The sequence below is a fragment of the Psammomys obesus genome, unplaced genomic scaffold, assembly GCF_907164565.1.
Source record: "Psammomys obesus unplaced genomic scaffold, mPsaObe1.curated_primary_1811, whole genome shotgun sequence".
NCBI lineage: Eukaryota > Metazoa > Chordata > Mammalia > Rodentia > Muridae > Psammomys > Psammomys obesus.
Genome location: NW_026592666.1, coordinates 11902017 through 11928225, shown reverse-complemented (window position 1 = coordinate 11928225; position 26209 = coordinate 11902017). Strand labels below are relative to the sequence as shown.

General features: G+C 53.4%; 1 protein-coding gene across 2 annotated transcripts; it reads left to right on the top strand.

The window, feature by feature from the left end:
• Positions 1-665: 665 nt before the first annotated feature.
• Positions 666-22697, top strand: Vps26c (VPS26 endosomal protein sorting factor C). Of its 2 annotated transcripts, none has more exons than XM_055614919.1 (8): positions 666-899; positions 7149-7292; positions 8443-8592; positions 13543-13623; positions 15698-15772; positions 18133-18283; positions 19948-20096; positions 21963-22047. In XM_055614919.1, the coding sequence occupies exons 1-8, from the start codon at positions 843-845 to the stop codon at positions 21972-21974; spliced, it is 819 nt and encodes a 272-aa protein (XP_055470894.1). In that variant the 5' UTR covers positions 666-842; the 3' UTR covers positions 21975-22047. The 2 variants fall into 2 exon arrangements, with proteins under 2 accessions (XP_055470894.1, XP_055470893.1); XM_055614918.1 differs by having other exon boundaries at positions 667-899; positions 19948-20100; positions 21963-22697.
• Positions 22698-26209: the final 3512 nt, after the last annotated feature.

The window sequence follows — 26209 nt, the reverse complement described above, 5'->3', positions numbered from 1 at the left end:
GCAAAAATTTTCTCATTGTTAGAAAATCGGAATCAAGGCATTTGAGCAAACAGCATTTCTTCTCCACATGGTTTTGGGTAACATCAAGGTTTGACGTGCCGACGGGAGGACAGTTCACGAGACGGCACCACACGGTAACTCGGAGGCCAGCACGCTGCGGCGTCCGCTGCGGCAGGCTGCCGGAAGCGGGCGAGCACGCGGGTCCGGGCGCTCGGAATCCGGCGCCGCCGCTCGCGCAGCCGCCGCGGGGCCCCGCGGGCCACGGAGCACTTCCAGGACACGCGCCTGGGGACACCCACAAGCCCCTGCGGCCGCGGGGCGCGACGGCTCGTGACGCTTCGCCGCAAGCAGCGGCGGACCCCGGCCACCCGCGCTTCCGCAGACCTGGGCCCGGCGCCGCCGGCGGGGCCCGGGGGCGTCACCGCAGCCTCTGCCAATCAGCGCCCGGCGGGTCGCCGCGGGGCCACGCCCCTGCGTCTGGCCCCGCCTTCCCTGCGAGGCCCAGGAAGCAGACACCCGTGTCAGGAGGGGGCACGGTCGGGATCACTTCCGGAAACCCACCTCCACGGCGCAGCCCTGCGCGCCGCACAGCCCGACGGGAGGAAACCTGGCCTCCGCCGCGAGGCACGCCGGGAGAGCCGCGGGCTCCCCTCCAGCTTTCCGGAAGTGTGTGTGTGGGTTCCGTGCCCTGGTCTGTGCTAAGTCCCGCCCCTGTGCCGGAGGAGGACGTTGCGAGGAGGGGGCGCGACCGCCGGTCACGTGGCGGCACTGCGGAAGAAGCGGGAGGGCGGGCGGCCGGGTCCCGAGTGGCCGGAAGTGGTGGCCCCTGCCGCTCATCCGAGATGGGAACGTCTCTGGACATCAAGATTAAAAGAGCGAATAAAGTGTATCACGCCGGGGTAAGTGGAGGGGCGCCGGGCTTCAGGCTCCGCGCTCTCCAGTGCGGCGTGCGCGGCCCGGACGCCGGACGGGCGTGCCCCGCGGGGGGCTGGGGACGCGGCGGCAGGCGGGCGGCGGGGCCCAGGCTGGGGCTGTCGCTCCCGGGGCGGAGAGCAGGTGACAGATTGCCTTTCTGCAGAAGACCCTGAGACCCCAGGCAGTGGTCGCGCCCAATGCAGACTTCTCCTCTGAAGCCCGCCACGGCGTCACGATCCACGACCCTGGAGAGGTTTAGGATGCCACCGCCCTGGTTCTAGCCCGCGAGACAGGCTTTGTCACGTGCAGCTGCTCTGGACTCACGGCTAGCTTCTGCACGCCGCTCGGTGCACACAGGTGCTCTGGTGTGGAGAAGGGACACATCCCAGGGGAACATCTTGACCCCTGGTGTTTGTGAAGATCCAGTGAGCCACCCCTCTTCCCTTCGCACAACGGAAGGGAAACGCTGCATTTGTAATATATCTAGCGGTCACCTTCCAAAGACCCCTCACCCCAAACCAAACACCCAACACCAAGTGGCCATCACCCTTATAAAAGGGGCTCTGTGCTCTATGGCAAGATGCACTGAAAGAGGACCCACTTAGGCTTAGACCTCTGCCCAAACAATCAGTTCATAAAGGAAACAGTCGACCCTGCCTCTGTTTGAGGAACACTGTCAAACCAATTCCATAATCTTTCTTTTCAAGATAGGGTTTCTCTGTGCAGCCTTGGCTGTCCTGGACTCACTTTGTAGACCAGGCTGGCCTCGAACTCCCAGAGATCCACCTGCCACTGCCTCCCCAAGTGCTCGGATCAGTTTCATGGAAAACAAAACAAAAGCCAGCAACAAGCCTTGGGTTCAGTCCCCAGCAGTGCATAAAGCAGACATGGTTGCCTGCAGGCCTTCCCTCCGGGAGTTAAGGAAATTCGGGGTCACCCTCAGCTGCACATTGAGTTTGCTACACGCCCTGGATCTGGAAGATCCTATCTCAGGAAAGCTAAGGGCTGGGAAGAGGGATGGGCAGTTAAATCCGGTACTGCTCTTGAGGTTGGGTTCACAGGCCCCAGGTCAGGCCGCTCGCAAACCTGGACCGCCACATCCAGGGAGCCCCACGTCTCTGATTGCACCTGCACTTGCGTGCACACATCCACTCAGACACAGTGTGTAACATAATTTGAAATAGTTCTGAACAGTAAGGCAGGAAAACTGTTCAAGATGAAAAGGCACTGCAGGGGAGGACCAAATGCACAACTTTTGTCCGACAGTCCTGTGTGTCGGTACCGAATTTTCCGGGCGTATCTTAGTGACTAGGGAGACCCTTCCATGTGCTGAACATAGCCACAGTAGCCTCAGAAGGTTTGGCCGTAAAATGGAGGTGTGCCTGTGTGTGCAGAACAAAAGTAAACGTAGCAAAAATTTTAACAGTTCTGATCCAGTTGAAAGCCATCTGGCTCTATTTTTTTCTCAGTTAATAGCTTTGAGGAGAAATAATTTACACACACACACATATTAGAGACGTAATATGGCTACAGCAACAATTAGCCCTTTGTGCCATCTAAGTGGTTTTGGTGTATTTATAGTGTTATTCATCTATCGCTGCTAATTTTAGAACATTTTTGTCAACTCCAAAAGAAACCCTGTGTTTGATAGCTGTCACTCCTCCTTTCCTGCCGGAAGCCCCAGGCAATCACACATGAGCCATGGGCTCTGCCTCTCAGAGGCATTTCACAGGAAAGGACTCCTATAATGTGTGACCTTCTGTGACTGGCTTCTTTGACAGAGCATGTTTTCAGCGCCCATGGACATTAGCGCATGTGTGGCTGGCTTGTTTCTTTTTGTGGCTGTGCCACTGGGCCACATGCTGTCCTTTGCTGGGGGACAGGTGAAGTGAAAGATGAACAAGTGCTGGGGCAGGGGGAAGTGGGAAACTAACTTCCTCTAGGAAGGTCCATCCCAGCTCAGGGATCAGGAGGGCTGTGAAATGATGGGACAGTCTCCTGTTCACAGTGGAAAGGCTTTAGTTTGCTGACTTTGTTATCTTCCGGAAGCATCTTTTCTGGGGCTTATTTTAAAAACCTTTGTGGCTTGTCTGTTTAGCCTAGTAAGTTTCAGCCTCCCTTTTAAAATTCAGATAGCCCCACTAAATTTTATTTTAGTTGTAGCAAGTTTGGGGATCTTTTTAGAGTGATTTACTCCAAAGCAAACACCTTGTCAATCACCCAGGTCCTGCTGGAAAGGCCAGGGAACCAGGAGAGGAGTCAGGTAACGATGACAAGGGGTTCTGTGCCTTGGGTGGGTGACTTGTCACCTACCCCCCAAACCTCAGAACTCCGCGTGTTTTCTCTCACGTGGTGTTGATGTAACGTCTTCTTAAAAATAAAGAGGAAAAACGTTATACACAGTAGCTCACTGTTCATGAGGAAAAGTTGCGAAACAGAAATGCTACTTAAAAATGAAACCCAGGGCAGGAGAGGTGGCTCAGAGACTCAGAGCACTGGCTGCTCGTGCAGAGGATATTGGTTTGATTCCCAGCATCTACGTGGTGGCTCACAGCCAGATCACAATCACAGTTCCATGGGATCCTATGCCTTATTCTCACCTCTAATGACACCAGGCACTCACGTGGTGCACAGGCGTGCACAGGCAAAGCACTCATATCATATAATGAAAAGAAATAAAAATCTTTAAAAAGAAAGAAAGGAAGAAAGCCTGGCTGTGCTGCATCATGTGGTTGTTTGAATGAGAATGTCCCCATAGGGTCATGTATTTGAATGCTTGATACCTAGTTGGTGGAACTGTTTGGGACAGATTAGGAGGTGTGTCACTGTTGGAGGAAATGTGTCATTGGGCTTTGAGGTTTCAGAAACCCACACTGGGTCTAGTCTGCTTGCTTTGGGTTTGTGGATTAGGGTGTAAGTAAGTTCCTGGCTACTGCTCTAGCACCGTGCTGGCCTGCTGCTTGGACTTTGTCCTCTGCTGAGCCACTGGTTGCCCTTCCATCTTCATCCTGTTTCATGATGCTCACTAGGCCCTCTGTGTGGCTGAAGCGTGCATTCTCCACCCAGCTGTGGCTGCTGCAGTCTGCAGGGCTTCGTGTCCAGCTGTGTGCAGAGCCAGCCCCGTGTGGCAGCTGCTCCCTGTGTTAGTTACTTCCTGCATTACTGAGATGAAATATCTCGACATCAGCGTGAGGAAACAGTGTTGGTTTCTGGCTCCCAGTCCTTTGTGGGGAGTTCATGGTGACCGTGCTTGGGGCGGCTGGTCACGTAGCATTCAGTCAGGAAGCTGAGAGGTGTCAGTGCTCATCCCTTCCCTCAGTGTATTCACTCCATTTAGGGCGGGTCCCATGACAAGCCTGCGGGGGCTGGTTGATAATACTGTTCATCACCACAGCCCCTCCCGTGCTGTTTTCCCCTTTGCTGACCCCCCACCTCAGTGCCCCATCAGTGCCCAGGCTGAGGCTTCTGTCCTTGGCTTCCACTGCAGCAAGGCAGACTGCTCTGTGGGCAGTGCCAGGGCCAGCTCAGGGGAAGTCATAAAGAGGAGTGGAAGGCATGCATTTCATGGTTGGGGGCAGGTATGACTAGCTGAGTGTCTGGAGGACAGTCTTCTGTGATACCCTCCCTCAGAGTCCCATCTCTGCATGGTTAGCCGCTGACCTCTTAGCAAGGTGGGTCACTGAGATGACCAGGGTGAAGCTGCTCTTCTGTTTGCTCTCCATCATCATTTCAGGATCTGTTGAGTTTGCAACCCCCCCATCCCTCCACCCTCACCCCCCCCTCATATTTAACCTCCCCCAGCTCTTGGGCGGTAGTAACACAAGCACTTTGTTCTATTGTAATTCCTTCTCCAACCCCAGGCTCTACTCTAGGCTTCCACTTGGAGTCAGGGAGGAGAGTCGCCTTGTTTTCCATTCCACTCTTACATACCAAACTACTCAGCTCTAACATATAAGCAGAGTACCTACAGACTCCCTGGTCTCTGCCATGTAAGTTCCCATGAGCCCCAGTTAGCTGATTGTGTGAACCGTGTTCTTGAGGTGTGCCCTGACCCCTCCGGTTCCTCGACCCGTCCACAGGCCTCCCTGAGCTCCACCTCATGTTTGGTTGTGGGACTCTGCATCTGTTCAGTGAGTTGTGGGTGAAGCCTGTCTTTGATGATGACTCTGCCAGGCTCCGGTCCCAGCACCCCTTACCAGGAGTCTTTGCTAGGGTTACTCACAACTTCTGGGGAGTTTCTCCTGCACTAGGCTTCCCCTTTGTCCCCCAAAGGCCAATTCCAGTAGTTTCTCCCAGTATTTTCTCCTTCCCTCCTCCCCTACCTGATCCCTCCTGTTCCCAGCCCCTCTCCCCTGCCCCAGTCCACCTGTGAAATTTATTCTGATTCCCCTTCCCAGCCCTCAAGACCTTAAGCCCTCCTTGCCTCTTAGCATCTCTGGGTCTGTGGGCTGTAGCATGATTGTCTTTTATTGAATTTATAAAGGCACACACCTTTAATCCCAGCACTCAGGAGGCAGAGGCAGGTGCATCTCTGTGAGTTCAAGGCCAGCCTGGTCTATAAAGCGAGTTCAGAACACCCAGGGCTGTGTTACACAGAGAGACCCTGTCTCAAAAAAATAATAACTGAGTACATACCATATTTGTCTTTCTGGGTCCAGGTTACCTCACTCAGAATGACTTTTTCTAGTTCCATCCATTTACCGGCAAATTTCATGAAGTCCTTGTTTTTAGCAGCTGATTAATATTCCATTGTGTAAATGTACCACATTTTCTTTATCCTTTCTTCATTTGAGGGATCTCAAGGTTGTTCAGTTCCTGGCTATTATGAATAAAGCCGCTATGAACATAGTTGAGCAGAAGAGAAGAGAAAGTGGGAAATAACCTTGAACTCAAGGGCTCTGGCTTGTTTAATTAATTAGTGAAGTACACAAACATCTTTTGTTCATCTCACTTCTGGAGTATGTTAGTCAAATTTGAAAAAAAAGATGCTAGTGACTTAATTTTTTTTTTTTTCTTTTCTGTTGGTTTTTCAACACAGGGTTTCTCTATGTAGCCTGGCTGTCCTGGAACTCACTTTGTAAACTAGGCTGGCCTCAAACTCAGAGATTCGCCTGCCTCTGCTTGCGGAATGCTGGGATTAAAGGTCTGTGTCACCATTGCCTGAAGATCAGAAATTATTTTAAAAATATGTTTAGAAGCTAAATTATAAGAGACATGTTTTTGTAAATATGCTGTGGCATTTTTATTTTCTAAGAACATAAAACTGTCGCGATATCTTAGTGGTCTATTGCTGTGAAGAGACACCGTGACCATGGCAGCTCTTACAAAGGAAGCATTTACCTGGGGCTGGCTCACAGTTCAGAGGTTCAGTCCGTTGTCATCATGGCTGGAAGCATGGCCGCATGCAGGCAGACGTGGTGCTAGAGGAGCTGAGAGGTTACATCTTGATCCACAGGCAGCAGAAGGGAGCTGTGAGCCACACTGGGCCTAGTTTACGCACAGGGGAGGCCCCAAGGCCCGCCCCCACGGTGACACACTTTCTCCAGGAGGGCCACACCCCCTAATATTGCCAGTCCCTGTGGCCAAGCATTCACACAGGTGACTCGAGGGCTGTGCCTAGTCAAACCACTGCAGCCAGGATTTTGCTGAGAATGAGGAAGGTACTGATTATTCAAAGTGTGACTGGGTACGTGGAGGCCAGAGGACAACTTGTGGAAGTCAGTTCTCACCTCGTGGTCCCAGATCTCCGGTCAGGCTGTTGGCTTGACAGCGGGTGTCTTTAGCCAGGGCCCCAACCTGCTGGCCTTGTTTGTTTTCATTTAGATGTCAGGGCTCTGGAGCGGAGAGTGGAAATCAAGTACTTAGCACAATTCACAGATGCAGGGTACACCCTGCCCTGAGGTCCCCCAGAGCACGCTAAACTGCCCTGCTGGAAAACAGGACAGTAAGTGGGTGGGCGGCTGTGGATATGGGCTGATCTTCTGGGTCTGGCTGTCTGAGTGTGGTCAGCGGCTCTGTGCCACCGTGGCACCGTCTGCAGAGTCTTGGAACCCTCAGGTGGGGCCTGACAAGCCAGGACTGAGGGTGTACGTGGAGGAGCCCTGGGAGGGCCTAACACAGCATCTTCAGGGTGGTATGGGCGTTAAGCACCTCCTCAGACTTGCTCAAACTGCACAAGCAGGAGTGGTCCTGGGAGGTGTGCTGGTCTGATTGGAGGCTCTCTTGTCCCCCAGGAAATGCTCTCGGGTCTGGTGGTCATCTCCAGCAAGGACTCTGTCCAGCACCAGGGCGTGTCTTTGACCATGGAAGGGACTGTGAACCTCCAGCTCAGTGCCAAAAGTGTGGGTGTCTTTGAAGCCTTTTACAACTCTGTGAAGGTAAGAGCCCTGTTCCCCCTTGTTACCTTGCGAGGCTCATGGTCCTCAGGCTTGCAGTTCTCACGGAGCGTGCTCGTGTGCCGCTTCTGTGCCCTGCCAGCAGGTATTTGCTCGAGTAATGTCCCTGGCTGGAGCTTGGGATTGGAGAAGCCTGCACGGACTTAGTCCTCGGAGACAGCTTCTCCGAGGAAGGCCTGTCCCTTGCTTTGCTCTATCAGACTGTCTTGCTGGCTGTGTACACGGCTCGTGTTGAACTTCACGTTGAAGTAAGACGCACTGGAGCATGGAACTCTTGTATGTTCTTGTTAGTTAGGGTAGAGTTTCTGTTCTAGAAAGTTCTCCAAACTTAGAGCTTCTTTCCATGAAGGCCCTGTGATCTCTGAGGAAGCCTGTGAGGAGAGTGTGAACAGTGCCCTGGGCTTTTGCTTCTCCTCTAATCCACTGGGAACTTTGCTGAGGCGACGGTGAAGCAGCGGGTGTGGTGGTGCAGGCCTGTAGTCCTAGCACTTGGGGGCTGCGGGGCCAGGAGAGCCAGGAGCAGCGCTGTGCAGTCTGGGCTACACAGCAGACTGTTTCAGCGACACACACGTCACACACCAGGTCGCGCACACACACAGATCCATACACACCACATCACACACCACACATATACACACACACCACATCACACCACATCACACCACATCACACCACATCACACACACACACACACCACATCACACACCACATCACACACACACATATACACACCACATCACACACCACATCACACACACACACACACCACATCACACACACACAGACACACCACATCACACACCACATCACACACACATCACACACCACATCACACACACACAGACACACACACCACATCACACACACACACACACACACACCACATCACACACGCACATATACACACACATACACACAGATCCATACACACCGTGCCACACACTTACATACCACACGCACAATTAGATGCCGTGGAAACACAGTTAAAGAGGAGCGTCGCTGTGCAGCACCGGCACGTGGGCAGACCTGCACGGTGCTGCAGACACAGCGTTAGGCACCTCGGTGTGCCAGGGCCTGTAGACCTGGGAGAGGACGGGCGGGCGTGCCGGCGGCTGACTGCTCCTGTTGACAGCCCATCCAGATCCTCAGCAGCACCATTGACGTGCTGAAGCCGGGGAAGCTCCCCAGTGGCAAGACGGAGATCCCCTTCGAGTTTCCTCTGCATGCCAAGGGCGGCCGGGTGCTGTACGAAACCTACCACGGCATGTTTGTCAACATCCAGGTGAGTCTGTGCCCAGGACCGCATGACTCCGGCTGACAGGACTGACTGCTCGTGCGGTCTGGACCTGTGTCTCCCTTGTTGGTAACTACGTTTTGGGTGTGACTGTTACTGTGTTTGCAGTGTAAGAGAGTCGGCCCAGGACTCATGCTGCCATAGAGTTAGGCCCTGAGTCCTGCGGCCCTCCAGCTAAGGAGAAGCCTTAGAGTTCCTGTGTGTGACTGCACTTTTCCCAGGCCACAGTGACGCTGTTGGGGACACAGATCTGCTGCAGCCTCCTGGCACCAGCACTGACTTGTCTGTTTTGCTCTTCTGAGTGTCTCTTTGTGTCACCCAGAGGCTGCCCTTCAACACAGGCTGCATTCTTCACTAGCAGACCTTGTAAATGAGGGAAGTGCAGTTGTGACTTCCTGTGTGCCTCTGCTGGGGAGGGTGGCCACCCAGCTGCCATTGTTCCAGGGGCAGGGCCCCGTCCTGACCCAGCCAGAGGAAGAGCCCTTCCTCCATGCGGTTCGGAGAAAGGTGCTCTGTGAGGCCGGTGCAGCAACTGCCGTGCTAAGCAAGACAACCCTGCCACCTCAGCATGCACCAGAAGGGAGGAGACCGGAAAGGTGCTTGATTTACTAGTCAAGTTTCAGTTGTTCACATTTGCACTTAGTAAATACCACTCATTTGCTTAACATTGAGCACGTTTAAAAAGCTGAAAGCATTTGGAAAAGTTAACTAGAGGTTTCTATGAGTTTCATGAGTTTGAAGGTCTGTCAAGGGGAACCGCGTGGGATGGTGCACTCCACGGCAAAGCTACTTTCTATGAAGAAAATGTTTGTAGTCTTTCCTCACACGCCTGTTCCAAGCAGTAATACACACACACACGAAAAGAAAGTGGTACTGGAAAGAGAGTTCCGCAGTCAGGACTGGGTGCTGCTCTTGAAAAGACCCAAGCTTGGCTCCTGGCACCCACATGGGGCTGCCCCAGGTCTGTGGGCATCTGCTCTCATGGGTGGCCCGAGGACATACACACAACCTAAAAGCTGAGTGCAGGGCTGGCACATGGCTCCTTGGGTAAGGGTGCCATCATGCCTGAGCTCCATCTGTGAGCCTCTGGGGGGAGGAGGAAGAACCAGCTCCTGACTGGATAAGATCAACATTTTCTGGTCAGTCTCTTTCATCTGTTGTCACCTAAGAGACAAAACCAATCTGTTTATAATGAAATTGGAAGGCTTTTTCAAATGCCGCTAAGAGTACAAAAGCAGAGTGTGTGCCGTGGTTGTGTAGACCGCGTGTGCTGGAGATGCAGTGTGTGTGTGCTGTGGTTGTGTAGACTGTGTGTGCAGGCCTTCCTTGATGCAGAGGCTGCTAGTGTATAGCTCTTCTCTGTAGAGTGAGGGATGCGCTCCCCAGCTCTTTCCTCGCTCGACAGATTACCCCCTTGAAGGCCAATCCCTTTAAAGATGCCATTTCTTGTTAGTGGGCTGTCCCCACTCAGCGCTGGTTAACCTCTTCCCCTGCGGTGCTGGCTGCTCGCCTGTTAGGGACGCACCCCATCACTGAGCTCATTTGCAGCCTGCGTCCCTCGTCCTCTGTGTTTCTATTCTGAGCCATTTTAAAGGTAGCAGCAGTCGGTGTGCCCTTGGCGTCTTCCTGCTTAGGAGCCATTGCCTAAATCCGAGACTTGTCATCCACAACCTCAGTTACCATCATTATCCACACAATGCAATCCTCAGACAGTTTCTAGCTTATATGCAAACCTATCATGCTCTCGTGAGCAAATCCAGCAAATAGGAGTTAGGGTCATGGCGTTTGCTCCGTTCCACCCGTCCGTTTTATTTGACAGGTCTTCTGGTTGCCTCCATTGTCAGGAAGCAGATGCCGTCCAGAGAGGACAGGGATGTCTGGGCACATGGCTCAGCAGTGTAGGGGTTCCCAGGGACCATTTAGGGCACATTTCTTGCCATGCCTCTGAAAATTACATTAATGTACATAGGCACATTACTCTGAATAAAAGCTTTGTCGTTCAGTCCCGTACTGTCTCAAATCATACAGATACGAGGAACTTTGTCATTTATGATTTGAGTTGTGTTATAATAGCATAATGTAAAAAAAAAAAAACATGAGACAAAATAAAGGGTTTAACATGGAACTGCATTAAATTTCTGACTTGTCAAGGCTTAGCTTGCTTGCTATTTCTTACTGAGTTCTGCTCTGTGGCCATACTAACAAGATTTTATGTTATTGCACAGATGAGTAACGGTACCACTGCGCCTGCTAGGAGCACATATCAGAGTTTATTTATAAAAACTCTAGTCTCCCTTTTTACAGGTCAAAATACTGTGTGTGTGAGAGGGAGAGAGAGGTGATTCTGCAGTTAAAAGCACTAACTGCTTCTGCAGAGAACCAGGGCTCAGCCCCTTTGCACTCACAGGGCAGCTCTCAGCCGTCTATACCCTAGCTTCAAAGGAGCCGTGCCTCTGTCCTTCATGAGCATGCCCCCCTCATCCACACAGACACGTGTCCACACAGACACATACCCACATACACATGTCCACACAGAAACACATGATTTTAAACCTTGAAGAAATCCAGCCTCAGACTTGCTGGTCTTCTGATGCCCTCTGACCTTCCCTATAGCTCATCCAGTGGATCCCACCATAGGCCCTGGAAAGCTGGTTACCAAACAGTGGGCAGAGCCGGGCTTTGGTGACAGTCCTGCCAGCACCCTGTGCAAGGGTTTGGTTTGGTTTGGTTTGGCTTGGCAGCAGGCAGGTGTCAGTGGAAAGCCCACCTCTGTGAAGGCCCACAGCAGCCTGCCTGACCTTGTTGCTAGGAGATAAGGAAAGAATGCCATACAGAGCTGGGTACAGGCCTGCCCCTCAGATCGTCCTCGAGGATGAACACGAGTGGATGATAGTCCTTCCAGTAGCCTGTGTAGCCCTGACTGTCTCAGACCTCACCATGTAGACCAGGCCGGCCTAAACTCACAGAGATCACATCTGCCTCCCAAGTGATGGGTGGGTTAAAGGCGTGCACCGGTAACAACTCTTTATGAAGTGTTTGTTTCACATGTGGGTGTTTGCTGTGAGTGTGCGTGCGTGCGTGCGCGCGTGCCCCGTGTGCATGCATTGCCCGTGGAGTCCAGAAGAGGGGGTCGGGGTCCCCCAGCTGGAGTGGGCAGTGGGGGTCAAACCCAGGCGCTCTCCAACACAACGCTGAGCCATCCTGCAGCCCCATTGTAAACCCACATATCTGTGACCCTTCCAGAGCATAACAGAGGACTAGGCCTCTTCACTTCACCTTGCTGCCCTCCTCAACAGAGCACATGACCGCTAATTTGCAAGTTCCTGCCTGCCCTCACACTTTGGTGAATTCCTTCCTTTCACAAATTAGGGTGAACTCAGATTGACAAGGACCTGTGTCATGGAACCAGAAATTCCAGGGGAGCAGCTTGGCCACACTGGAGACCACGTTCCCAGCACAGTTGAGTTTCTTGTGTCCTGGCTTTGCACTCTGGAAGCCAGCTCCCTTGTCAGAGCAAAGCTGGCCACTGTGGGCAGGTGCACCTTCCGTCCTTGGCCCCAGCCTCAGTCAGAGAGTATGCTTTCCTCGCGTGCCCTAAGTAGGTCCGGCTCTGCCTACACCTCCCAACCATTGAAAGAGGTGCTAGAGGCCAGACTCCGACGAGGCACGCCCAAGAGGGTGGTTCACTTCCGTGCGAGTGATGTCCAGGAGGCGGGGCACTCGCGCACACTCTCACAGCAGTTCTCACTGACTTTGGTGTGAGGAGAACGGATGGCAGTCTCACTAGAGAATGTATTGCGCATACACCTATATAAATGTTAGGGTTCGTGCCGACCAGTGATTCTTACAAAAATGCTTAGTTGCCTGTCGTACGCAGATGTACAGGAACTTATTTCATGTGGGAAGGTGGCTCTTAGAAGTGTGGCTTCTTACAAGATTCGTAGCTGTGCACACAGTCCTGGGTATGACAGTTCTTTCTGACACAATTCAGAAGTTTTCTGTGTGACTGAAGCAGCAGGGAAGTTGGTTCAGCAGGAGTTCCGTGAGGTCCGGGCTCTCTATGGCACGTGCTGACTACAGTCCAGCCCCAGGTTTAGTCCCTAGCATCCTCAGCTCACGGACAGGGACTGGAGGCCACAGTCCTGCGCCACACCCCGAGAAGCTTAGCGCTGCACTAGAGGGCCGGGCTCCACAGCAGGAGGGCCAGCCACGGCAGCCAGCCCAGAAAGTGAGCAAGTGAGTGCAAGGCTAGTGTGTCCTGCCCCTCGCCTCTGCCCTTTAGGTGGCACGAGGCTCTTTCCGGTGGACAGAGGGGCCGGGAGAACGGCGGAAGGAGGCTGCTCTGAGCTGCCGGACGTGGACACGTGACACTTAGCTACTCTCAGCCCTTACTTCTGTGGGTCTCTGAATTTCTAAATTTTGAAAACGCCTGCTCCGTTTCTTCTCTAAATCACACAGAAATCGCTTTTAGGCTTCCCTGAAGTCCTGTCTGTCTGTTTTCTGACCCATGGTTTCTTGTCTGTGTGACTGCACGTGGCTGTGCGCGCCGTGCTAGCACACAGCGTGCCAGGGCACGGAGTGAGGGCTGTGAGTTGCCTGAGGCTGCCTCTGGGGTGTCACTGTGGAGCTCAGCATCCTGTCCCAGGACAGCAGGGAGGTGCAGCTCGGAGGAGGAGGAGGTGGTTGAGTGCGTCGGCCCTTCGGCCCCAGCACTGCTTCCTGTCCTTACCCCCACACCCTGGCTGTGGCAGCAGCTGCATGGATGTTGTCTAGAAATGCCCGGATTTTGCGCATTTAATTCCTGTTGTATATATCTTGTATGAAACACATCCACTGGCCAAAGCGTCCTTAAAGTACATCGACTGCGTGTCACTCTGGATGTTGTGTCCAGATCAGAACAACTCCCTGAGATGCCATTTGTCTCTGCTTCTCCCACAGTACACGCTGCGCTGCGACATGCGGCGGTCCCTGCTGGCCAAGGACCTGAGCAGGACCTGTGAATTCATCGTTCATTCTGCTGTAAGGCTTGCCTCGGGGCCTGGGCTCTCGGGAGGTGTGGGATCTCGCCTGCTCCCAAGGCAGTGAGTGAGGTGTGGCAGGAGACACGGGGCACCTGCTAAGACCCTGGGCGACAGGAACACGTCGCTGTTTCTACAGCAGTGACGCCTCCTGACAGGTCACAGCTCAGCACCCCACACTACAGCGGCAGTCAGCGTAGTGTCCTCTCTGCAAAGGAGACGCCACCGTGGCCCTCAAGGTTGCCGTGGCAGACACTTCCTAGAGGAGTGACTCGTGCTGGGCACCCAGGCCCTGTGCAAACATACACTTCTGCATAGTTTAAAGTGCCTTTTCCGTGCCAGCTTGGATACTTGGTCCCTTGCCACTGCTGCAGCCACTTGGGGAGTCCTCCACGATCACACGGAATCTGCAGTGACAGCACCTTCCCCTTGGTGTGACATGTGGTGACAGACACTTCCCCAGCACTCTCCGAGCGCAGTGGTGTGCTCGCAGAGGCAGACACACGCTGGCCTCGGACTCCGGTCAGCAGCCCTCAGCCCTGGCCAGGGGCCCGTCTGTCTCTTCCCGTCCTGCTGTCCCCCGCAGACTGCGCGCCTCAGGGGTTCCAGAGCCGAGTGAGAGCGCTGACAGGGCCGTGGGGAGCCCTGGGCTGGGGGCTGGGGGGCTACAGCTGGCTTGTTGAGCAGTGTCAGCCAGAGCCACCTCAGGCTCTCGCTCTGAGGCCTTCAGGGAGCTGGAAAGGCTGCTGCCTAGCCTCTGGGAAGCTCGGAGGAGCGGGGCTGCAGTGCAGGCCCATGCTTGCCTGGGAGCAGCCTGACCATGCTACTCAGCATACCACCGCCATCGGTGCTGGGCTGAGCCCGCCAGAACCCAGCCTTGCGCTGTGCGCCTCAGAGAGCAGGGACTTCAGCAGGGCACCCTGTGAGGGTGGTTGGCAGTTGGGAGAATCTGTGCTTGCATTTCTGTGTGACACTGTAACATGACGCCCTTGAGATGATTAGGACCAGTGCAGGACTAGGGTCCTGTGTGGTGAGCAAACAGTCCTCCAGGCCCTTATTTGCATTCGTTTTTCTAGGTAAGGTTCTTAGGGCTCCCAGCACTTGCTATCCTACTTATTTTTCTAAGTTTATGGAAAATATGACTACATTGTTTCATTCAGATTACTGAAAGACAGCTATTTTCTTTTTCCATCAAGGGTCCTTAATTCTCCTTTAAAATGTTTGGGCGTTATTTACTAAAACAGGCTTCAGCCTGTACAAGGAAACTATGATTCTCGAGGAACACTGGGTCCTAACTCAGTGCGAGCTCAGAGCCTCCCTGAAGCTCTCCCAGACTGCAGAGCCCTCCTTCGAGGGATCAGGCCCAGAGCTGTGACCTTTCTCTAGGGCTCTTGTCTCTGTTCATGATAATCTGTCACCATTGGTCCTTCAAGTATTAGGTGTGAACTAGGCGTGGCCACTCACGTTTGTAGTTCTAGTGGTTTGCAAGTTGGGTGTTCTTCTGGCCTGTTCAGCCAGTGTGTTCAGAGGAGGAGTCCGTGCAGCAGCCTGGGGACTGACGGCACCCGGCACCCTCTCCGCCTGCTTCTTGGGTCTTGCTGGCCTTTTGGATCCCAGCCTCAGGTGCGGTGCCAGGCAGTCTTTGTGCAGGCAGTGTTGGTGTGAATGGGTTCTGGAATGCTCCTTCTCTGTAGACAGCTCTGTAGCGGATGACAGACAGCCCTGGCCAGTCTGGCTCAGCCCTGCGACATAGTGAGAAAGTCTGTGAGCTCCACGTACCTGGCTGTCCTTGGGTGTGAGGGGCAGCAGCCCTCGGTGCTGTCATGCCTGTCAGCATAGAAGCTTCGTGGCAGCTCCTCCCTCCCGGCACATGAGCTGTCCCCGGGTCTAACCTCCACAGGCCGAGCCCTTGCCTTACAGCTGAGGAAGCCTGGCTGTGTGCATGGACACATCTGAAAGCACCATGCTGTTTAGGGGTACACCTGGCTTGCTTGGAGTCAGATCTGCTGCTTCTCAGTGCCAAGTCTTTGCGCTTAGTGCTCCATTTGTTTCAGTCGGTTTTCCCTCTGTTTCAGCCTCAGAAGGGGAAGCTGACGCCAAGTCCTGTTGACTTCACGATCACCCCGGAAACCTTGCAGAACGTCAAAGAGGTACTGACTCCTTCCTCACGTGTGTGTGTTATGACCCAGCCACTGACTTCCGCCCAGTTGTTTAGTTGAAAATTGAGGTGTGAGTGACAGGCTTCTGATGGTGTTTGTCCCCAAGAGGTGTTTTCAGTTTGACATCATGTTGAGTTCAGTGGTTACTTAGAAAGAAAAGAGTGTTTTCAGAAGCCCTCGTTTCATGAAGGGATGCTGTCTCGCCATTCTATCCAGGTTGGCCCTCTCCAGCCGTCAGCTTACACTGAGGTGTGCCCCCGTGCACCTGGCTGGTGGGTTTGTACCCACATGTGGCCTGAGCGCCATTGCTCCTGCCCCCATGCCTACGCCTTTGTTTCCCACAGTAGTCGTGGGCCCCCGGGGCCCTGTCCCCTCCCTGTCCCCGAGGCTTAGCTTGCAGTCTCCTTGGCACTCCATCCACACAGCAGTTTGTGGGGATGGGTGGCAAGGACACGGGCCAGGGCAGTGCTGCAGCTTCTTGCATGGAAATGAGGGTGCTTGGATCTTCGTGGCAGCCCCAGGGCCTTTGCTGGGCGCTGCCCAGGCAGGTTGTACTTTGGCCTAGCCCACCACGGTGGCCGCCCTCCTGGCTTAGCACTCCCCACAGCAGGACACTTCAGCAGGTGCTGATTTAGTGAATGAGTCTGTCTAAGCAGGCAGCACTGTCTGCAGCTCATCTCTGCGTAGACCTTGGCTTCTTTACTCCAGTCTGCATTTTGCTCATGCTCATAACTGCATTGATGGCATGTCTGGGAGATTTGGGGCACTGGAGTCATGGCTGATGTCATTCTTTGAAAGGGTGGATCACAGGGACCCCTTTCAGAAGGGCTGGAAGGAAGTGGCTGTTATGTCCAGGGCCAGGCAGACTCCCATGTCCCATGCCCTCTGCCCTGTGAAGCATTTTCTTCACATGCATGCCTCCAAGTTCTTCTGCACACACAGCTCCCATGCCCCTGCCTCACGTGCTCCTCCTCCTCACAGGGCTGCATGTGTGGGGCCGAGTCCTCTTCCCTTGCATTCATGTTATTCAAATATTGGCTCTTGCTGTATACTTGAGGATCCTTGGTCTAGACTTATTAGTAAGATCTGCCACCAGCCCCGGTGACACTGTTCTTCTGAATGCAAGCGCACATTGAATTTTGTCATACAGGGAGTGGCAGGTGTGTGCAAGTGGCCTTTCTTCTGGCCCTAGAGCTGTTCTAGGTGAACAGTGTTTGTCATGATAGAAACCTTTACATTGGGGAACACAAGTGTCAGGAAGTGGACACTGGAAGCCGCTTTTTCATCAGCTGCATGAGGGCTGTGAGCCACTGCTGCTAGTTACTTCCCTGAACAAACAGCTCATTCTTGTGTTTGTTCCTCACACTGTCCCGAGGCAGTTTAGAGCCTTCACTGGTGTTTGACACTTGGTCCAGTCCCATGTGAGCCCTGACTCGGGGCGTGACTAAGACTAGAAGCTGAGAGTGCAGGCCTGGCTTCAGAGACAATGTAAAGCACTGTTTACACGTTTTTCTTTTGAGACAGTTTCATTATCCCAGATCGGTGTTGACTATTTAGTTGAGAATGACTTTGAATGTCTTGAGTGGTGGGGTGGCTGAGAGGTGAGCGCTGCTGATCTTCTTTCTCATGTTGAGATAACACCTTAGATACAACACAACGGGGCAGTTTTTAGTGCACTCTCAGGGATTTTAAATCACACGGGCAGGCAATTACAAATGCTAAATGATTTTAAATTTGTGGCTTATGCTGGGTCTGCTGGATGGCAGGACATGACAGAGAAGACTCCTAAAATGACTGTCCAGCTATTTTCCTTCAGTGCCACTGCCAGGGCCCTTCAGCCAGCTCCCCGTGTGCAGAGAGGGGCCCGGGGCCTTTCATCAGGCCATGAGAGAAACTGCTTTTTCACTATCTTTGAATTAAAATTAATTGGCTTCTCAAACGTGCCTAATTGGGAACACTTTAAAACTGACTACCTTTTTCTTTTTTAGTAAGTCTTTTTTTCCTTTTTCCTTTGTGACCTGGGGTTGAGGAGTTGGTTGTCCTTAGACAACCCTTGTCCACTCTCAGGCTTTTTACAGTTTATGTCTTGTTGCTTGGTGAAGGAATCTTGTCAGTCAGGGTCGGCGGGGTTGGTTGGGAGCACATAGTCGCGTCTCCCTGGCTCCTGTGTGTGTGGCTCGCTTGAGCAGTTGAGCTGATGTCCACTGAAAGATGAGATCTCCAGTATCCGTCCAGTTTTCTAAAGCGGCCTGCGCGTTAACCGAACAATTGCCTCCTCGAAGCAAAGCAGCAGGAATAGCTACTGCCTCCTTGTCCTTGTGCTCCTGATGCCATTGTCTCTTTCTCTATAGAGGGCCTCACTTCCCAAATTCTTCATTAGAGGCCATCTGAACTCCACTAACTGCGCTATCACGCAGCCCCTGATGGGAGAGCTGGTGGTGGAGCATTCGGAAGCTGCTGTCCAGAGCGTGGAGCTTCAGCTGGTCCGGGTGGAGACCTGTGGTAAGCCTGTGGAGGCCGGGGTGTCTGTGCCATCACCTCAGCAGTCTCTGCTCGTTTGTGTTCATTTTTCTGGAGCGGCTGATAGGTTCATGCCTAAGCTCCACTCCCAAAGATTCTTTCTGGGCAAAGGGGAACCTGGGGATCCGGGAACCGTGCTTTAAGAGTGCTCCCCTCAGGAGGACCCCCTCATCATTGGACTGGGGGAGGGGCATAGGAGAAGAGGAAGGAGGGATGGTGGGATTGGGAGGGGATGGGGGCGCTACATCTGGGGTACAAAGTGAATAAACTGTAATTAATTAAAAAAAAAAAAGAGCGTTCCCCTCGATCCCTAGACCTGTATGAAAACCAGTGCCGTACAAAAGGCCATCCATCATTACAAACACGGCAGCCTTGCTTTGCTGTGTGGACGACCGTGTTCCTCTTTGCAGGCTGCTGGGAAGTTTGTTTGATAGATTTGGACCAGAAAGGCACATCTTTTGCTTTTAATGTGCTCTCCAAAGGTGCACATCGGAAACTTGGCCCCTACTCCAGCTCTGCGGAGAGTGAGAGCTTTGGGGGTGACCAGGTCCTGAGCACTGTGCTCAGAACGGGCCATGTGGGGGTTCTCAGGAGAGCCCATTATAACACGGAGCTTTCTCGGGCTGGCTGGCATGTGTTACTGTGCTAGGGCCTCTGCTGTGTTGCGGTGCAGGGCCCGGCCATCAGACACTGAATGGATATCTATCCCTGCGCTTGCCTTTTGAGCCTCCAGAACCGAAGAAACTGAATAGTTTCTATTCCTAAAGAAGATGGCGGATGCCGTCAGCACGTCTGTTAATGCAGTAAATGCACATCTGGTTTTTGTTGCTATAACAAAATCTGAGACTAGGTGATTTCTAAATAGTAGAGGTTGATTTTGCTAATGGTGCAGAGGCAGAAAAGCTCAAGAATGTGGTACTCCATTTGGCAGGGGCCGCCTTGTAGGTTTTGTTTTTAAATTTATTATTTATGTGTATGTATGTCTGTGATATATGTGTTGGGGTACCTGTGAGGCCAGAAGGGAGTATAGCATCCCTTGGAACTGGAGTTAAGAGGCACTTGTGATGTGCCTGATGTAGGTGCAGGGAACAGAACTTGGGTCCCTGTGTAAGAGCTGGAGGTGCTGTCAGCTACTAAGCCATCCCTTCCTGGGGTCTTTGGGTTTGGGTTTTTCAAGACAGGGTTTCTCTGTGTAGCCCTGGCTGTCCTGGACTCACTTCATAGACCAGGCTGGCCTTGAACTCACAGAGATCCGCCTGCCTCTGCCTCCCAGAGTGCTGAGATTACAGGAGTGTGGCACCGTGCCCGGCTCTTCTTGTAGTCTTAACATATGAAGATATCACCTCACAACAGAGCAGTTGTGCCAGAGACCTCATCTCTGTAGCACAGCTATTCTGATGACCCCGTGGCCACTTGCAGATTGTCACTGAAGTACCGACTCGGGCATTAGGTTCCCAGCCTCTGAAGTCTTGGGCGGTGATGTCTGAGGACATGAAAAGGGGAAGGGACGGGAACTCCAGTCTTGGAGGACAAACTGGAGAAGGGGTGAATGTGCGCTGCTGCTGGCACATTATTGGAAGGGTGTGTTGACCAGTTTATTTTGGTGTCATGGCGCGCTGACCCCATGCTGTTTCCTCTTTGCCCAGGGTGTGCCGAGGGCTATGCGCGCGATGCCACAGAGATACAGAACATTCAGATTGCTGATGGGGACATCTGTAGGGGCCTCTCCGTCCCCCTGCACATGGTCTTCCCCAGGCTGTTCACCTGCCCGACGCTGGAGACCACCAACTTCAAAGTGGGTAAGCAGCCTCACGCCTGGCCTGTGGGGCCTGGGCAGAGGGTGTGTCACAGGGAGAAGCTCCGCGCACACAGGCCTGCAGGAGTCACAGCCTGGGAGCACGCAGAACGCCTCCACGAGAAGTGGCATGTGCAGGCAGTGGAGCCCACTGAGAGTCCCTTCAGAGGGCTGCGTGGCCAAGCAGGGCCACCCTGGCTCTGTAGAGCCTTTCAGTTGTCAGGTAGCAGATCGTGAGCAAACACCTGACAGGAAACACCCTGCCGGAGGGTGGTGCACCAAGGGCCACAGTCGCGGTGGGAAGCCGTGAGAGCAGGCGCGCTTGCTCACGGCAGGCGGGCCAGCCAGCAGAGACCAGTGCCGCTGTCTGCATTTGTTTTCCTTTGACTCAGGTGAGGACCCGGTCCCATGGGTGGTGCCACCCACTTTCAAGGCAGGTCTTCCTCCTTAAACACCTCTAGAAATTCCCTTGAAGATACGCCCAGAGGTGTGTCTCTCGAGAGTGCAAATCTAGTTAATGTAAGAGTGAGATTAACCCCAAGTCCACACCCGAACAGCTTGTTGGCATCTTACAGTAGCATCTGTGACCTTAAAGTCTAACACTGCTCTAAAGACCAGTTTCTTCTGCGACTCAGCTGTGACGGCATAGCATGCTTTCAGCAGACACACAGAAAAAGCACTCCCTTTCAGAAAGGAGCAGCAGCAGGCCCAGAGCAAAGAAGAATCAAACCGAAGCAATATTAAAACCTAGTTGTTGTTATTTTAGTTTAGTTTTTGGTTTTTTGAGACAGGGTTTCTTCTCTGTGTAACCCTGGCTATCCTGGCTATCATTTTGTAGACCAGACTGGCCTGGAACTCATAGAGACTCACCTGCCTGTGCCTCCGAGTGCTGGGATTACAGGCGCGTGCCACCATGCCCAGCTACTATTTTTAATTATATGTTTATGGGTCCTGTGTACCCACAGCCTACCCAGAGCTGAGGTTCTGCAGTGTGGTGCCAGGTGCCACTTTGCCCATACAGCAAAAATAACGACGAGTTTGTTCGGGGTGCTTTCTCTAAACATACATCCCCTGTTTTAGTTTTCTGTTTCCCATGAAAACTAAAAACCAGTGGAGGAAATCCTGTACAATAATGTAAGAACCAAGTATTTCAACAAAGGTCTCCTTAGCTGATACCAAAGGAACAGCACTTGAACCAGCTGTATGTTCCTTTCCTTCGTTAAATAACAGCCGCCAGGGTCTTGTTTTGTAGCTTGGACAGCCTGGAACTGACCATGTAGCTCAGGCTGGCCTCAGGCGCCTTGGCTGCCTCCTGCCTCGGTTTCTCAGGTGGCGGGATGATAGGTGTGTGCTGCCCTGCCTGGCTGAAGCCATAGCTGTTTCTAAAGAATTGTCTGCGATTTGATCCTCTCTGGCCTCTGCCAGCACTAGGTACACACCTGGTTTACATGCAGGACGTGGGCAGAGCGCTCACATACGTGATGGGAGATTGAAAAAGAAGGAGCGTGCCTGGCCGGGACATTGAAGGCATGCTTCTCGACCGCTGCAGCACAGTTTAGAGCCTAGTGCTCCATGTGGGCTGGGCTGGCCTCGAACTCACAGAGATGCCCTGCCTCTGCCTCCAGGGCTGGGATCACAGGCGTGCGCCACCGCCACCCAGTTCTAGTTCGGTATTGTGGGGTGATTGTGGGTACCCCTCCTGACCCAGTGCCCGGCTGACAAGACAGATGAGACGTTGATAGTGAGTCATCAGCAGGCCCTCCGGGTCCTCAGAGCGCGCAGAGTCCTAGTGGCCCCTGCACGCTGCCTCACTGTTAGCCTCTGGCTCCCTGCCCAGGTGAGTGAGCGCCTCTCTTTTCCCCGCAGAGTTTGAGGTAAATGTGGTGGTCCTTCTTCATGGTGACCACCTCATCACAGAGAACTTCCCGCTGAAGCTCTGCCGGACATAGCCCAGCTGCAGGAAGGGCACAGCAGGAGTGGCCAGTCATCTGCTCACACGTGGACATCGCTCAGGCCATCTGCTCACAAGTGGGTCACAAGGGTCATCTCAGGCACCATGTCTGGCAGCATGCATTTTCATGATTTTTCTCGTGGCCTCAAAGCGTCTGTTTCTTGAAGGGGCCTTGTCCTCTGGAATGCAGCAGGATTTCCTCGTGTGTCTCCAGAGCACAGAAAACATTTCCAACGGCTCCAGATGTCCCCACTCCGTAGGGTCAGTAAAGCAGTGCGCCTGCAGGTTGAGATTTGCTGGCTCGTGAGGCCGTGGAGACAGAAGGGCAGCGGTCCCAGGCGTGCCCCCTCCTGACAGCCAGGGTCGGCCACAAGCAAGCTCACTGATGGAGTCTGTGACACACTCCAGGGAATGGCCGTGGCCTCACCTGGATCTATGGAGCGTTTCCTTCCTGAGTTCTTGAGACCGTTTCACTAGAACTTTAACATTGTTTAGGAGACTGGAGAAAAACCCAGCAATACTTGTTATCACAGGAATGAGAGCCCCTGTGAAGGCGGCCGGTGCTAGAGCGTTGGCAGCGTGTGGCACGGCACCCACGCCCAATGCTGCCTATTCCCAGAGCGCATTAAAAGGCAAAATGGTTGCAACGGTGGAAGAATCCATGTGGCTTTCTGTGTGGGTCCTAGTGACAGGAGACTGCGCTGAGGAAGAATGATAGGCGTGGCCTGCCCCTGACCGCGGAGGCACTGTGCCTTGAGCCAGGGGTTCTGGTGAGGCCTGTTTGTCCTCAGCCCCACGCTGTAACGCACTGTGTGGGGAGTACTCGCAGGGCTTTCCTTCCCTCCCTTCTTGTGCTGTCTGTTGGCCCATGGTTGCTGAGCCCTCTGGGCACACTAGCTGGCTGCCTGTGAGGTTCTTGGGGTCAGGCTGAGTGGCTGACAGCCTCCTGCTGCACCCCACGCCCTGTAAGAGCTGAGGGGAGCCGGGCCCTGCTTCACGTGGGCTTCCCCAGGGAAATGGGAGACTTAGTGGGTCACCTGACAGTGGGTTCCCGCCGAATGGATTTTTGATTGTCAGTTTCTATGCTTACATCGTAATACTTACCTATCCTTGGTGTATTTAAACAAGCCAAAAATGTAGGCCGTGCTCTGGTCAGTTTGCAAGAAAAAGTCATTTTTAATGACATAGTTTTTTAATGAATAAAGAAAGCTAAACAATCTTTAAAAATTGTTTGGACTGCATAATGTTGTGTAATTTCAGTAAACTTTAGAAAGACGGTGAGCATGGGTCGGAGTTACTAGCTGACGGCTGCCAGATGCCCAGCCACCTCTGTGATTATGCTCAGTCAGGACCAGGCTAGCTCCCGGCCTCACACTGCCCTTTTCCTCCACATTTTGACCTGGGTCACCATCCAGTCATTTGGCAAGCCTGACGTGTCTGACTGGGACAGCAGCCCGACGGTCGGAGGTAAGGGTGCAGGACTCGGGTGTAAGTCCTCCAGTTAGAGGCGAGTGGGAGGGCTGGGGAGGAAGAGAGGTGAACCTAGAACACCAGGTGACTGCAGATAGCTGTCTGGCTGGGCTGCACGGCTGCAGAGCAGAGCAAATGGAGTCGAACAGCCGTCGACTCGAGGAGCACTCTCAGCCACCCTCTGAGCTGAGGCAGGGCAGGGGGACCCGCTCGGCCGTTGCAGTGCACCTCAGCATTTCTGCTGACCCTCTGAGGGAAGTGGGGGTGCCTCCACATTGCCACTGTTAGTGTTGAGTTGGGCTCCAGAGCCCAGTCCACTTGGCACTCGGGAGGCGTGTCATGATAGCCTCTCCCTGCCCTGTGTGGCCCTGGCTATGCGATGCTGTTTTAAAGAAAGAAGCTTTCCCAGTGAAGACTTGGGAGCCAGAAGCTGGGCGCAAGGCTGCTCGCTCAGGGAGGCAGGGGACGCACAGCTGACCTTCCTCCTCAGCGCAGGTCCCAGAGGGAACACCCTTCTCTCAGTGCCCCTGCTTTCTGTTGCTGTTTGCAGCCGGCTGTTTGCAGCCGGCTGCCTGCTAACCCTCTTGACCTAGGGTTAACTTCAGATTAGGTGTGTGGTAGGGCTGAGCCACTCTGCAAGTGCTGGTTTACAGTCAACAGAAGGCTCTTGGCTCCAGGTGAGCCTTAGGGCTCAGCCACACCAAACAGGAAACCAGGTTTTGAGTTGACAGTCTTGGGGTTCACAGTGGGATCAAGTATCCTGCCAGGGTGCACCCTGGGCTGTGGCACTGTGGTGCTGGTCCTTAAAGGCCTGGTCTCAGCCTTCTGTGCCTCAGGCATGCTGCTAGTCACGTGGTGTGTGCCAACTCTGCGCGTGAGGCTGAGGGGAAGGGCTGCAAGCGTCACGGTTGCCATCGGTCACTAGGTGGTAAGAGCTAAGGAGTCTAAGCCAAGAGTCTTCATGAAGACAAGAAACCAAGGTCCTCATCTGCAGCTGGGTCAGCTTAGGGGTGAAGTGAGCGACTGGATCAGTCGCACACTGGTCCTGACGTCCTTTGGGTACAGTGAAAATACCAGGGCACAGTAGACCCTCTGGGAACACCAGCTTGAGTTGCGGCAGCTTCCTGGGGAGTTTCGGTGTTCCTCCTCCACACCTGTGCAAGAAGCAGCACTGTGCCCAGCTGCTGCTGAGTCCGGGACTGCCCCAGCCGAGAGTTCGTGTTCGTGGCCATTGCTGCAGGCCGCGTAGCTGTGCCCATGGCGACGAGTTGAGGGTGCCACGAATGGCTGAAGCGGCTCTGTGGAATTGCCAGTTCCTTTCAGAAGACACAGTAAGTTTTTATGCAAAACAATCTGTTCATGGTAGGTTTTATCCAAGTTCGCTCCTTTTGGGATTCTGAGTAAAGATGGAAATGACCAGGCAGAAGGGTAATCCCTGAAAACCCTTTTAAAGCAGGGCCTTTCCCATCCCAATGGGCTGTGCTCCCCAGCTGCCTGTCGCGCTCGCCATGGGAGAATGGGGCCTGATGGCCTGACAGGCAGAGGTGAGAAAGTCTCCCAGGGCAGGATGGTCTTGTGGCCAGTGGAGCAACGCTGGTGGTGGCGGTCCCACCAGATGCAGTGGGTGACAGCATGGGCCTGCAGAGCTGGAGGAGAGCAGGACTGAGCTCGGGAGGGCTCCAGCGCTGTGACCTCCCTGAGTGTCAGCATTGCCATGCCAGGACACAGCACCTCCCTCCGCAGGATTCCGGAGGGTGTTCATTCATGTAACATGAAAACAGAGAGAGAGGAAACAGAGTCCACGGCAGAGGCTGTGAGTGCCCAGCAGTGAAGACAGTTTGTGCATGTGTTCGGGATCTTCTCTGACCTGGGCGAGCACCTGCTTGACCAGGGACAAGGGTCTGGGTAACTGAGTGGCCAGGGTTGCCTGCGACCTGCATCAGCTGTCATTTCTCAAAGCTGCTGTTGGCTTCCCTTAGCACCCTGCTGAGTTGCAGGCTAAAGGTGAAGGCCTCCAGAGAAAGCAGCTACAGAGGGGGACTAGACTTTGCTGCTACTGAATTCTACCAGACCCTTTTAAAGAACTGATACCAACGTTCCTCAAATTATTCCGTAAAACAGAGAGGGAGGGAATGATCCCAAACTAACCTACAAAGCCAGTGCTAGATTGCTGCCAAGGCTGGATGAGGACACAACAGCAGCAAACTAAACCCAGTCCCTGATGAACACGGACACCAAAATTCTCAATGAAATGCATGCAGCATAAACTCAGCAACATGTTAGAAAGAGGATACGGCGTGACCAGGTTGGCTTCATTCTAGTACCACAAGGATAGCTCAATACACATACATCTATACATGTACAATATGGAAAACAGTCTCAAGGACACCAGGCCTGGTGTCCCTCGCCCATCATCCCAACACTACTGGTGCCAACGGAAGAGTGCCCCAAGTTTGAGGCCAGTCTGGGTACACAGTACTTTGTCTCTCACTAAAAAGCCTTGTATTAGTTAAGGTACTCAGAAACAGAACTGGTAGAGTGAATGAAAACACACATTTGGAGTGGTTTACAGGCTGTGGTCTGGGTAGTCCAGCAGTAGCTGTTTCCTGACAGAAAGGACAAGAAGCCAGTACTTCAGTCTGTGAGACTAAAAGCCTCAGCAGTCCCAGATCGTTGAGCGCTGGACAGGCCA

What these genes read in the sequence shown, in the direction of transcription:
- Vps26c (XM_055614918.1), top strand. Translation starts at nt 843, where the DNA reads ATGGGAACGTCTCTGGACATCAAGATTAAAAGAGCGAATAAAGTGTAT. An exon ending in ATAAAGTGTATCACGCCGGG is followed by an intron (nt 900 to 7,148) that starts GTAAGTGGAGGG and finishes CTTGTCCCCCAG; the next exon opens with GAAATGCTCTCGGGTCTGGT. An exon ending in GACCACCAACTTCAAAGTGG is followed by an intron (nt 20,101 to 21,962) that starts GTAAGCAGCCTC and finishes TTTTCCCCGCAG; the next exon opens with AGTTTGAGGTAAATGTGGTG.